General features: G+C 33.2%; 2 protein-coding genes across 2 annotated transcripts in view; one reads left to right on the forward strand and one right to left on the reverse strand.

The window, feature by feature from the left end:
* Nucleotides 1–1,332, forward strand: part of LOC119836535 — a 16,490-nt gene extending 15,158 nt beyond the window's left edge. The window contains exons 5-6 of the mRNA XM_038361909.1: nt 300–385; nt 1,085–1,332. Of these exons, the coding sequence (XP_038217837.1) occupies nt 300–385; nt 1,085–1,179 (181 nt within the window). The 3' untranslated portion in view covers nt 1,180–1,332. The remainder of the gene's footprint in view (nt 1–299; nt 386–1,084) is intronic.
* Nucleotides 1,333–8,398: 7,066 nt separating this feature from the next.
* On the reverse strand, nt 8,399–13,071 carry LOC119836461. The gene is made up of 5 exons (XM_038361789.1): nt 12,860–13,071; nt 11,747–11,871; nt 10,098–10,183; nt 9,472–9,619; nt 8,399–8,917 (listed from the first exon to the last, which is right to left on the reverse strand). The coding sequence occupies exons 2-5, from the start codon at nt 11,855–11,857 to the stop codon at nt 8,441–8,443; spliced, it is 822 nt and encodes a 273-aa protein (XP_038217717.1). The 5' UTR covers nt 11,858–11,871; nt 12,860–13,071; the 3' UTR covers nt 8,399–8,440.
* Nucleotides 13,072–14,107: the final 1,036 nt, after the last annotated feature.

A 14,107-nucleotide genomic window follows, 5' to 3' on the forward strand; every position in this document is an offset into this window, starting at 1 on the left:
ATATAGAATAAATTTAAATCTACGAAGATTCATACCTTGTTATATCTGTAATGAAAATGTTTGAATCAAAACTCATGACATTTTACCATAGGGGTATAGATAATTAAAAAAAACTCCTAACGTCATTTACAGACGTCCCCTTTGGGGTCTACATTATTTATGTGTATATGTTATGTATGACAGTAAGGTCTTAGTGATCCATTGTGCCCTTTTGTTAAAGAACCTTAAAACGAATGAGTTTGAACCTTAAGGCTTTATGCTATGGTATAATATTGTAAAGTTATTGTTATTATTTCCAGAAATTCGGCTAGGAGGCTGACATATTCCTTGGCGGCGGCGTTCCAAGATTATTCGAGAAGAGTAAAGGAGATGCAGGCAACGCCAGGTGAGACAACCCTATCTTACTAATATTATAAACGCGAAAGTTTGTAAGTATGGATGGATTTATGTATGGATGGATGTATGTATATGACGATATTCAAATAAAATTTTCCCTCCGGTAAATATATTACGCCTATCATACTTTTGTTATTATAACTATTTCATAATTGAAAAGTTAATTAAAATGCCGGACGGAGTAAGAGCCCATATTTTGTACCTTAGAAATAGAATTTATTTCAAACAATTTTACTTTATGTGCAAGGTTATTGCAATAGCTGCAGACTTCTTCCTAAATTATTCGAATTGGTTGTTTCTTTTAGGCGATATTAAGATATCATCCTATCCTACTAGTCCTACTAATATTATTGATGCGAAAGTTTGTAAGGATGTGTGTGTGTGTTTCTTGCTCTTTCACGCAAAAACTACTTAACCGATTGCAATGAAATTTGATACGTAGACAGCTGGAAAACTGGAATAATATATAGGCAACTTTTTATCCCGATATTCCTACGGGGTACAGACTTAAGCGGGTGAAACCGTGGAGCGCAGCTAGTCTAAACTAAACACAAGAATTAACACACGATCCGCCGAAACCACACCTCGAATCTTTCCATACCTAAAAATTCCATGTTCGCGCGACCAAAGCCGCATGGGTCAGCTAATTTTACATAAAACACTTTTAAAATCAAACGGTATTTTCCAGATCTAGACGAGAGACCGCCAAGATTCAAGAAACGATTCGCAATCGATCTTAGGACACCTGAAGAAATTGAAGCAGATTTAGAAACAGAGGCATAGCCTATACCTAGGTTCTCTAGGTTATCTAGGCTCATCTAGGTTTGGTCTCACTTGGCCCCGTGTGAACGCATAATATATATAATTGTTATTCTATTTATTGTTAAGTTAGTGTAAATACATTCCAAAGCTGTAGTAATAAATATTTGTGTTTTATGTTTCTCGTTTGATTGCACCATCATTCTTATTAAATTGGGGGAATCACCACATTAATCAGCCGAGTTTGATGAAATTTAGCACGGATTGACTGATTGAACATTATTTTAATGTAGTATTTTCTTGTGTTAGATTTTACGCGTGTATTATACATTTAGAAATTAAAAACTTTTTAACGTATTTTAAACGCGATTCATTCAAGTATGACCTTCGTGTAACATCTCAGTCTCCCCGTGACCACGCTCGCTGTAAAGTGTTCGAAACGTCGGGTTAATAATATAATGAATGAATCGTTTAAAATCGGTTAAAAGTTTTTAATTTCTAAATTATTTTAATGACTAACATAGACTCAGCGTAAAAAGGAAATTTTATGAACTTTTACGTAACTGTAGATAAAGATTTAGAAAAACATGGACAATTTTTTAACCATTGTTCCCAGAGACGAATGCGATTCTGAATACGATGACTTTTTTATTTTATTACTCGGCAACTCCATCCAGCTGACAAACAAGTTTAGAATCATAGAGTGTTACCAAAACCAACTGCAAAAAACGAGAAGGTTATTGATTCCACTGTTTTTCACCTCATGTTTGTGTGTAACCACGTAAGTTTTTACTGAGTGAACGGATTATTATGATTCTTTCATTATTTAAAAGCTAGAATCTGTCATGTGATCACATATAAATTCGGTCAAGTTCTGACAATTTGAAGGTGATTCTGTTTGTTGTTAAATAATTATTGTAGAAAAGAACTTTGGTAAGAAATCTTCGATATAACATCCTTCTAATCCTACTAATATTATAAATGCGAAAGTTTGTAAGGATGTGTGTTTTTTTTTTTGCTCTTTCACGCAAAAACTGCTTAACCGATTGTTATGAAATTTGGTACGTAGACAGCTGGACAACTGGAATAACATACAGGCAACTTTTTATCCCAATATTCTTACGGGATACGGACTTACGCGGGTGAAACCGCGGGTTGTAGCTAGTCGACCATAAATAATAAAAAAGACAAACAACAATTAATTTAATTCCTTAATAGCATTCAACAAACGCAACACGAATATAAAGTCTCGTCTCGTGACATTCACTTCCTTTCTATTGTTGTAGACGAAATTTGAGAAACTGTCTTCTGCACCGCTCTTTGTGCTGTCTTCAATTAATGCCAGAAGTCGAGACAGACCCAGGTGCAGAATGACTTCTAGCAGCTCCCTCTTGGTTGCGTTCTTCAAATAAATCTCTTTTAGATCCGCATACCAGTTCTGATTCTTGAATTTTGTTACTATAGCTATGTTTTTAATCGCCTCGTGCAACTGAAATTTAATAGAATTGCTTGAATGCGAATTAATAGAATAACTACTGCTACTTATTATATAAAGTTAAAATATGAAAAGAAAAGTAGAATTAATTATCAACTGACTGATATATAATTATACCCAAATATATATTTAAATGTTGAAATGGAAATTTTGTACCACGCTTCCTTTTTATCCTACTTCCTACTAATATTATAAATGCGAAAGTTTGTAAGGATATATGTGTTTGTTGCTCTTTCACGCAAAAACTACTGAACCGGTTGCAATGAAATTTGGTACGTAGATAGCTGGATAACTGGAATGACATATAGGCAACTTTTTATCCCGATATTCTTACGGATTACGGACTTGCGCGGGTGAAACCGCAGAGCGCAGCTAGTAGTTTAATAACGCTTATAGCTTCCTCCTATTTTCTATTCAATTCTCTTCTAATATGTATGTAGCTTTTAGATTTTTAGTTTTATTTTTCTCTGAGCGGGGATTATACATGGCCGAACGACAGACGGACGAATTTCATGATTGAATTTATTCTATTCTTTAACTTTCTTTTTATTTTGCTATGTCTTAACTAACTTTGATTAAATTTATGACCCAATATTCACTCACCCCGTTCAAATTAGCCTCCAATTCAGCTAGAAACCTCTCGAACTGCCCCACTATGTCCCTTCTCTCCTGCTCTCTATTGATTAAGCTCCTCAAAAACGTTCTGAAATCCCGCCACAGCTTGATGGCGGAGCGATACTTCTTCCTCTTCTTTATTTGCGGCATCACACTTTTCTTTTTATTCTCCTTTCTCAGTTTCGTTATCGACTCCAACAGTTGCACGCTGAGCTTCATTCGGTTCGTTTCTTTCGCTGACTTGTACAGATATATCACATATTTCAACAGTTCCATATCATTAGGGTGAATGTGATCGTTGCTTCTCAATTTTTTTCTAAAAGCAATAAATAAAATTAAACCATTAAATCTAAAATAAAAACAATAAATCTAAAATAAATAAGGTACCTACTATGTTGATATGTTACGCAATGTTAATTTATGTTAGAATTGCGGTTTATATTATATTGAGAGAGTTTGAATCTTATAGAAATTTTAATCCTTCCTACTAATACTTTTACTATTTCTGTTTATGTTGTCCCTGTCTATGTTATGTTATCTAGTTGTGTTCATATGTCTAAATTTCCTTATGTGATGTTGACAATAAATGTGTTTATTATTATTATTATTATTATTAATATTATATATGCGAAAGTTTGTAAGGATGTGTGTGTTTGTTGCTCTTTCACGCAAAAACTACTGAACCGATTGCAATGAAATTTGGTATGTAGACAGCTGGACAACTGGAATAACATACAGGCAACTTTTTATCCCGATATTCCTGCGGGATACGGACTTACGCGGGTGAAACCGCAGAGCACAGCTAGTATAATATAGTATATAGAAAGTTAGTCTGTATCGACGAACTCATAAACTGCTGCACCGAAATCGACCTATTATGAAAATTGGTATATATAGGTATTTTTCCACGGAAAAGGTTTGTATAATATGCCCATTGATTATATATAGAATATGCCAAGTGCCACCAGGTTGCTGGCGTAGGGACGCACGTCGGGTACAGCTAGTGTCTTATAAAAACAAGCAAGGCTTAATCGCCCATATGCGTCTCTCTACATTTTGGTCAAATACCCATAAAGATCCAAACATGGGTCACTAAAAGACAGTCAATAATTATAAACAATAAAATGGCCTTTATGATTACACAATCAAATTTCAAACATGACTCAATGAAAGACAATTAGTAATAATCTATGGCTAATGAAAGATACTGTATAAAAACTTATGAGTCGTATGAGTCGTATTCCCTTAATTGGCTTAGTCATTACGACAGAAAGCATAATAGAAATGAAATTTTTATGAAGTAAGGTTTATAAACATCGAAGATAGTAACATAATAATGTTTGTTACAATTAAATTTAATGAAGAGCTGACGATAAGCCACATCTTAACAACAATTATAATAATTTATCACTGTCTACTTCTTTTAACTAAGCTAGTTCAATTCTATTCAATCTAGTTATGTTATCTGTGGTCTGGGTTAGAAAAATATTGCCTATGTTACTTTGTGAAGATGAAGCTTTCTAATTGTATAAGTGTATTAAAAATCGGATGAGTAGTAGGACGAAATTAAATATTTCACTTCGTAATTTTAGAATAGATATCATGAACGTTTGTATGCTATTGGTATTATGTAAAGAATATTATACGAACGAATATAAATTGAACGATAACTTACGTCAAAACGTTTAATTTGCTTAACGCCGTTCGTATATCCACAGTCGATCTGAGCCAATTATACTTGACTAATGCTTCAATGTCCATTTTTATCATATCTCTCAACACATTCAACAAAACATCAATACCGTTATCCTTCTGACTTATTTCTTCTAGACTTGAAGTCTTATTTTCAGCGGGTTTTGGGGTACCTACAGACGCGTCTTTCAATTGGGCCAGCTGTACCTTAAACAACTTATTGCGTTCAGAATCAACTTCATGAGAATTTTTTCTGCCAAAATAATAATCGATTGTAATGTCATCTCTACTTTGCCCATTGCTATTAACGTTAGATAGTTTTAGATGTTTGCTGCGAAGTCTTGTTTCGTCTTCGTTAGATAATTTAGGACGGTCGGGTATATATCCAAATTGCTTATGAGCGTACAGTAGTTTTCTTACAGACCTAATGTGATCTTGTAAGCTGTTCTTCATAGTTTCATACGGGTGGTCGTCATCGTCAGTATCTGGCAAATTTGGTTTTCCCTTTTTCTTTTTAGCACTTCTCAGACTTATGTCATCGCTTCTCCCGAAAAAGTAGTCCATATCTATATAGTCGTTAGGGTTGAAAATAGCACTGTTATGTACTATCGTTTGCGGATCTACAACATTGTTGTAATTGTGTTGCTTCAAAATATTGAAGATATTGTTAAATTTATCGCGATTCTCGTTATAAGTTTGATAATTCTTAGATTTGTTTCTTCTTTTACTATTTTTGTAACGTGCTTTTGCGGTATTGAATGAATCTTTAGATACGTCATCAGTGTTAGGTCCAAACCGGTTGTATGGGTCATAGTAAGCATATTCAGGAGCGTAGTTGTACACAGGTGCGTAATATACTTCCTCTTCGCCACGAGATCGGAATGGAGGTTTTTCTGCCGCTGTTGAACACAAACCAAACTATATCTTATACCTTTAAACGAGCAATTCGTGTATATATATATAAAATCTCGAAATCGGCTCCAACGATTTTCATGAAATTTAGTATATAGGGGGTTTCGGTGGCGATAAATCGATCTAGCTAGGAATCTTTTTTAGAAAATGTCATATTCGTGTTTTATCGACTTAAACTTAGCGACTCTTCCTGACATCTATTGGCGAATAATAATACTAATACTATTTTTTTTGCGAATAATTAAAGTTCCAGCAGATGGCGTTGTTAAGTAACGAAGTCAATGAGTGTTTGCTTTGAGGTTAGACTAATTGTTTATATTGTTTTGTGTCTTCTTAATGCACGTGTTCACTTAAAAATGCCTGAACGATCTTGGAAAAAACGCTTATAAACAATCTAACTTCACGAAGTTAAACCGAGCAAAGCTCGGTCATCCAGGTACTTATTAATTAACCTGTTCGTTGTTAATTAGATTGTGTGTCCTAACATAAGAGGACGTGAATATTATGATGATAACAGATATTTATATAAATGGACATAAAATCGATTCAAATATATTCGCTGTTATTTGTAGGGTAAGGTTTCTAACTGTTAAAACATTGCTAAAATAAGGCTAAGGTTATTTCTGATATACATACTTACATATTTCATACACATAGTATTCAGTATTCTTTTCTTTCGCGGGAGTATCGATAGCCTCTATTGTTTCAATGCCTCCTATTATCGTTTCTTCCGATTTTAAAATATTTCCATTGTTACTTCCTTTTCTTGCTTCAAATAAATCCATATCATTAATAATAGTACGTTTAGATTCTTTGTCTAAATGTTCAGCAGCTTTTTCCGTATCATTACAATTAGTTGAAGCATTTTGTAAATTAACTTCTTGATCTGAAGTAGTATTACTAATATTATCTGGGCTTACCGTTGTAGATATATTGGATTGAATAGTGGTGGTTCGTGTGATTCTTTCAATAATTGTATAAGTTTCAACGTTTGCAGGTGTTTCAGTTGATTCGACTTTTGTGGAATCAGAATTAACAGTTACTCTGCTTATATTAAAATTATTGATATCTAGGTCAATGAGTTTCAAACCGCCGGTTGTTGAATTACGTTTTATAGTACTTGAATTATCATTTGGTCCTGAGCCATTATTCGCTACATTATTTTTTTCAGCGCTAAAATTATTCGTTTCAGTAACTATTTCTTGTTTATCTGTACTTAGTTCAGTGGTAGATGAAGTACTTATGACTGGTGTTGTAGATGTAATATCCTGCAAATTTTGTGTTACAATATCAGTAGTTAATTCAGCTTTATTGCTATATTGTATATCAACATTTTCTTTTCTAGTTAAGTCTCGTTCTCGAATACCGTAACGCGTAGATTCTGCTGACGTAACTGTGTCGTTCAAGCTTAAATCCGTAGTTGTTTCTTCAATTGTTTTTTGTTGTGACGAATCAGCATCAGTTTCTTTAGAACTAGGTTCAAAATCATTAATAACTGTTGATCTTAAACTTTCATTACTCTCATGATTATTTTCATTTTTATTGTCCTCTTCATCATCGTAAGTAAAAGAATTTCTTAATACTTTCGAATTGTTCTTATCTGATGATGAATCGCGTCCTTTCATGACATTTTTTGTAGTATTTTGTGAGGGTGGCTTATTCCTGATAAGAGTTTCATCATAAATAGGTACAACTGGAATCACATCATAATCTTGGATAGTGTGCTCCTTACTTGTGTTTCTACGTTTTTCTCTTTTTCCAGCCCGTAAAGTTAAATCTACGAAATTTTTGTTACTCTCTGCACTACTTTTTCTATTATCTACTGCTTTTGCCGTGTCTTGTTTGTCGTCACGCCTTTGTGGCTCGTTTTTCTTTTCATCTCTTAAATTCTGTGTTTCCTCTTGAAGTAAACCCTGTACATATGCAGAATGTGCGTTAAGCTCTTCATCTGACATATCTACATGTGATGCATTTGTTTCGTTGTTATTTTGATAATCCTCAAGTATACGCCTGGCAATCTTCTCTAAAAACTGTCGCTTTTCCTCCTCAGGCAACAGATCTATATATTTTTCGTCACTTTCTTCGTTTGAGATAACACTTTTCAATAGAACTAATAATAATAGTGTTACACGCATTTTAACTGAATATTAAGTCATTTTTGTTTCGCCGTAAGACACAAAGAACGGATTAGTTGCACGATCATTTTGATTGCAATCTTGTTCTGTAATTTAATCAAGCGTACGAAAAATTAATTGCATCTACAAGAGGAAAATGATTTGCTGATAAGAAACCTAGTATTGTATTGATGTGTAAGAGTTTTTAAGGTCGAAATGCATATAAGCGTATTCATACATATGTATTGTTAATATTTAGAGTATTTTTATTTCAGACATTATTTTAAGGCATATCCTTACTTTCTTCGAATTAAGCTATTAAATTTTTAATGCAGTAAAGTATATGGTTTAAATAGGGTAATGAAATAAATAACAGATATATTTAATTAATTTTATTATCACTTGAAAATTATAAAATATTTACAAATTTGTCCGGCTGCTAAACTCTAAGCTATCTCTATTGACTGTTGTATCGATAGGACCCCCTCCAACCGTGTCTTCCAGTTCTAAGGCTCCTCTCTGCACCTAGTCTAGAATCTTCTGATTTAGATTCATCAACTTCTTCAGTGGCTTCAGGTTTTTGAATCTCTACTCTCTCTTCTTCTGGCTCAATAACTTCGACACCCGCTTCCATTAAATTCATTTCTTCTACTGCTTCCTGTACTAGTTTCTCAACCATGTTCTGCTTCTTGCGACTTGGGAAACGCTTTTGGTTCTTTACGGTCACAGTTTCAGCGTCTTTGGGAGGTTCAGGTTCTTGGTTTGACGGTTGATCGACTTTGTCTGTTTGTTCGTTGTTTTCCATTTTATTGTCCGTCTCCGGCTGTTCCTTTTTATCTTCGGCTATTTTACCGATCTCCATGTTCAGATCGTAGTATGATGGTGAATCTTCACAAGGAATGGAATCACGGGCTCTTGTGCACACAAGTACTTCCTGAGAATTAAAATATGATGTTCGAAATTAATTAATACATATTCATAGTGAGTAGCTTGGTGCGTAAAACAGATATTTATGTGCGCGTGTGTGTGTACTCAGACTCAAATTTTTTCTACAAAAACGGCCAACGTTTTTTAAGGGAGGCACCACTACAGTTTCTTAAAGGTGATCAAATTGCAACAATTTCCTATAAAACACGAAAAGATGCTTTTAAGATGATATAGAGTAGTAAACGATATATACCTTATTTATTACTAGCTTAGCTGGCAAACACTGTTCTACCTTACTCTTATTATTTAGGGGTATGAAAAATTGGTGGTGGCCGATTCTCAGACATACCCAATATGCACACAAAATTTCATAAGAATCGGTCTAGCCGTTTCGGAGGAGCTTGTTAAGCTAACATTGTGACACGAGAATTCTATATTTAAGACTATTGTCAAGTGTATTCACTTGTCAAAACTTCTGACACTTTTGATAACATAATCATGAGGCTCAGAAATTCGCTCAAAGAATAATAAATCCAAAACACATTCAATTAAGGCACAAACCTGATTGAAAACTGTCTCACTGGGGCAAATGAAGCTCCACCTGTATGTGACGTTTCTACCAGTTGGAGTCTGCGACGGAAGGCAGACGTGGAATATTTGACAGTCATTGTCAACGTCCGCGTAGTAGCCATAGACTCGGTTTTCGCAACTGAAATAAGTAATATGGCCATATTATAATGAGACTGGGAAATAATTAGCCGGCGTGGGGTGTCTCTTAAGGACATAAAAGAAAGAAGAGAAGAAAAGAAAGCTGAGAGAGTGGAAGAAATAGAAGAAGTTTCATCTGATTTCTATGTTTTTTTTTGTATCCTTTATATTCCGTATGTGACTAAGTGTGTTTTTATATTTAAAGTATTTAAAATTTTAGTGGACACTTTGCTGATATGTCTATAATCTATAAGAATTATTGTATTGTTTGTTTTCCATAGATAAATAAATTCGATTGCTGAGGCGTGGTGGGTAGGCGGAGAGGTGAATCCTGTGATCGATTTTTTCATTTCTTTAATAATTCCGCAAGTCTTCATATCTTAATCATTATGTATTGTTATATAATTCTCAATATTAACGAATTTTATTAAGGAATTATGGTGAAAAAATAGAATAATATCTTGTCTCTAAATTCTTACCTAAATGTGTCCGTGATATTTTCTCGAATAGATGAGGCGTTTGCTGGTAGGTTTAGCGAGTCTGCTTTTGTTTCGTTCACCATTTCCTGAAAACATGAATTTTTATATTACAATCTAGCCACATATGTCTCATGAGTTTTTTTTTTAACGAGGAGGAAATCTTTAAAAGTGCTTGTGGTATTTCTACCCATTAAAACCTCCTCGGCAGCCAAACTCAATGCATAATTTTTTTTTTTTTATTTATTTTAGGTTCACCAACAGGTATTACATTAAATAAATTATATCAAGTAAATATAAAAAAATAAGAGCTAAATGCACACCTTTAAAATAATAAAATAATAGCAGGGATCCTGGGATCTCCTATGGAACGCACCAGAGTCCAGGTCTTTGTCTACTTTTAAAAATTTCCTACGCAATTATTCTTAAATATATCGGTATAGTGGTTACGGAAAGCGTAGAAACAATAGTTGCAAGATTCAACCCAGTTATAAGGGTCGATGCAGAAGCACAGATCACTAAATACATTGTTACTGGCAGAAAGATGATCGGAGATTGCCAGTAAACAAAATCGTAGATAATATATTGTATCTGTCCCACACCCCACAGAGAAATAAGACTGCTCTTTTAATTTGTTAGGTATACGATTTTGTAACATCCTTCATAATAAACTAATATCCTACTAATATTATAAATGCGAATGTTTGTAAGGATGTGTGTGTGTTTATTGCTCTTTCACGCAAAAACTACAGAAGAGATTGCAATGAAATTTGATCAATTGACAACTGGACAACTGAAATAACATATAGGCAACTTTTTATCCCGATATTCCTACGGGATACGGGCTTTCGCGGGTGAAACCGCGGGGCGCAGCTGGTGTATCATTAATTTGAAAGTTTGCTGGCATGTTTGTTATCACTATATAGTACAAAGCAAAGTCGCTTCCTGCGTCTGTCTCTATGTATGTATGTATCTTTAAAACTACACAACGTATTGTTAATATAGAGACTGATTCAATAGGAAGGTCTATATGCATAAAAATATCTCTTTAACTACTCCGAATGCGCGCGATTCCGCGGGCAAAAGCTAGTTCTTTTATATCTGAAGGTAGTTTGGATGCTAGAGAGTTATATGGGTCACTTTTCACGTTAGTAAAACCTACAATTCCCTAAAAAATATCATGATTCGCATTTCAATCATTGCGAAATTTAAATAAAATCCGATAGATGGCGCTATACTAAAATGTGACATGTATTCATAACTGCTTGTTGTTTTTGACCACGCGAGCAACGTCATGGGCAACACCTACTGTGTTATATATATGAAAGTATATAAAATACTGGTTGTGAAGTGTGATTCCTCGCTTATCACGCAAAAATTGTTGAGCCGGTTTTGATAAAATTTCTGTCTTTGTTCAAAAATTTAGACGAAGATTTTCATTACAGAGATCTGCTGCGAGCAAATATCGTATTATTTGGTTTTATACATTATTTTGATAAACTTACATAAATTAATATACATTTTAAAATAATGCATTTTCCAGATAAATTCTTTATTGAAAAATTCTTAATTTTAATTAAGAATGAATTAAATAATTCTTAATTATTTAATTCTTAATTCTTAATTTAAATAAATATTAGTATTATACTCACCCTGAGCATTTTCAAAACTACCCCACTGGTCGCTTCCAATTCGATTTCATCAGCACTGACGTATAAAGCATACAGACATATAAACAAACACCTCAGTAGAACGGTCGCCATTTTTATAAATTAAACTGAAAAAGAAAATTGTTAGTATAGAATATAGATTATGCAACTAATTACTTAAAGAAAAATAACTAAAATCTTGAAATTGTCAGAACTAGAAATATAACGAGAATACGCGGGAGGTAACAGCTATCAAATGAAAAAAGGATCATCAAAATCGGTTAACCCAGTCGAAAGTTCTGTACAAACAAACCCAAAAAAATATATTCGAATTGAGCTCCTTTTTTGGAGTCAGTTCATTAAGTATATTAAGAAAACAAGTTGCTAAATAATAAAAAATAACTACTGAATAGATTAATTATTAAAAGAAAAAAACAGAGTTCCAAAAGCATTTACTACCAAAACTAAAACAAGCATATTTTTAAATCGCAGCTATATAACACTGAAAACATTTTCAAATCAGACCAGTAGTTTCCCGAGATTGGCGCTTTCAAACATACTTTTCAGCTTTATATCATTAATATAACTTACAAATAGTGAGAAATGAAGCCCCTTGTCCCCAAGTGGGGTATGGGGCAGATGATATACATCTGTTTTACTGATCGATTTTTTTTATGGACAACTAGATGATCAGCCTTCTGTGTCCTGCCAAACCGAGACTTTTTTTTATTGTGCGTCCCCACCGGGAATCGAACCCATGACCCCTCAGTTCTACGCTCACGTTAACCACTGTATCAAGGAGGCAGCTTACAAATAGTACACGATGATAAATATCATTGTCACTAAATGTATATTTAATATTCAATAAAAATCGCATAAATAATAATTATATAAGCATAATTATATACATTTTTTCATCCATTTAATTTCCTCTCATGGAATTAAAAAGTCTGAATAAAAAAACTAATTAAATAATAAAAAAAAAGTTATGTTTTAATAAAATAAAAAATTCTCTTTAACTATTAAAATATTTACATTAAAAAACAAAGGAAAAATAGACTATTTCCAAAAATAACAAATTCTCAAATAAGCCACATTTATAAACTGTTTACTCACGTTTTATTAAAATAGTGTTATATTTTCTATATATATAGACGGATAGACAGACAGACACAACACACGGATCACGGTACTTGAATGCGAAAAATTTTATCCATATACGGTCTTTTATAAAGCTACACAGAGATTCGCGGAATCCGCAATAAGGATTAGGTAGCGACAGCAAAAAAAGCAGAATTAATTTTCTCTATTATATTTTACACAGGACTTATGTATTTAGCGATAGTTATTTTTATGAGCGTTTAACAGTTTATGCATCCTATCCTACTTATAATATTATAAATGCGAAAGTTTGTAAGGATGTGTGTTTGTTGCTCTTTCACGCAAAAACTACTGAACATATAGGCAACTTTTATCCCGATATTCCTACGGGTACGGACTTACGCGGGTGAAACCGCGAGGTGCAGCTAGTTTTTCCATGAAACTAACGTATTTTTAGCGTTAATAACTTTAGCAAATTGGGTTTAATTAGATAAGGCACCATATTCCAAAAGGAAATATTAAGAATCACGTCTAAAACCTTTTATCATACCATTAGCGGTACAATTTATATAAAATAATATAAATTATTAAAAATAATAATGAAATTATTCACTTTTAAACTGATCAAATTAATTTTACATACAAGTCTTCTTTTATCAATAAAAATAAACAAATTTAAATTTTATGACCAATGTTGTATGCGCCTTCTGTTATAGTTAATTCAGATTAAGACGAATTGTATCTGTATTGAACTATTATTAGTGCATCAAATAAATAACTATATATGTATGTATTTAAGGAAAACTCTGTTTTACGAAAAATGTCCTTGGGTATCGAGTTTTTTGTGTTTATACAATTTGTAATTCATATTTAGAAACAATCATTACATTAATAAGCAGTGAATTCTCCGATTACGTTAAATAATTCTATTTCAATAACATTTTTGCTGACGCTACCATCTCACCGAGGCAAGTGTGATGCGAAATTTAATAAGTTCAAAACACATAACAACCTTGACTTAGCATTTCTATCTATTGGAACCATCTTTTTATCGTGAGTCAAAAATCACCGGAAAAAGGAACCCATCCAGTCACTGACCACGGCCAACGTTGCTTGACTTTGTAAATAATATATTGATATGCATTTCATGTTGTAGTTAAATTATGAATACTGTATTTTTTGACTTGATTATTCCACTGAGCCCGACTTTTTTCGGATGACTCTGGGAAAAAAAATCTGTCAAAATACTATTTTACTTGGAAA

Source organism: Zerene cesonia, chromosome 24 (genome assembly GCF_012273895.1).
Source record: "Zerene cesonia ecotype Mississippi chromosome 24, Zerene_cesonia_1.1, whole genome shotgun sequence".
Lineage (NCBI taxonomy): Eukaryota > Metazoa > Arthropoda > Insecta > Lepidoptera > Pieridae > Zerene > Zerene cesonia.

Excerpts from the sequence above, each read along its gene's own strand:
- LOC119836461 (XM_038361789.1), bottom strand. The coding sequence starts at position 11,857 with ATGGCGACCGTTCTACTGAGGTGTTTGTTTATATGTCTGTATGCTTTA. Across the intron at positions 10,184-11,746 it reads TAGTTTTGAAAATGCTCAGG|GAAATGGTGAACGAAACAAA; the intron begins GTGAGTATAATA and ends TCATGTTTTCAG. Across the intron at positions 9,620-10,097 it reads AATATCACGGACACATTTAG|TTGCGAAAACCGAGTCTATG; the intron begins GTAAGAATTTAG and ends TACTTATTTCAG.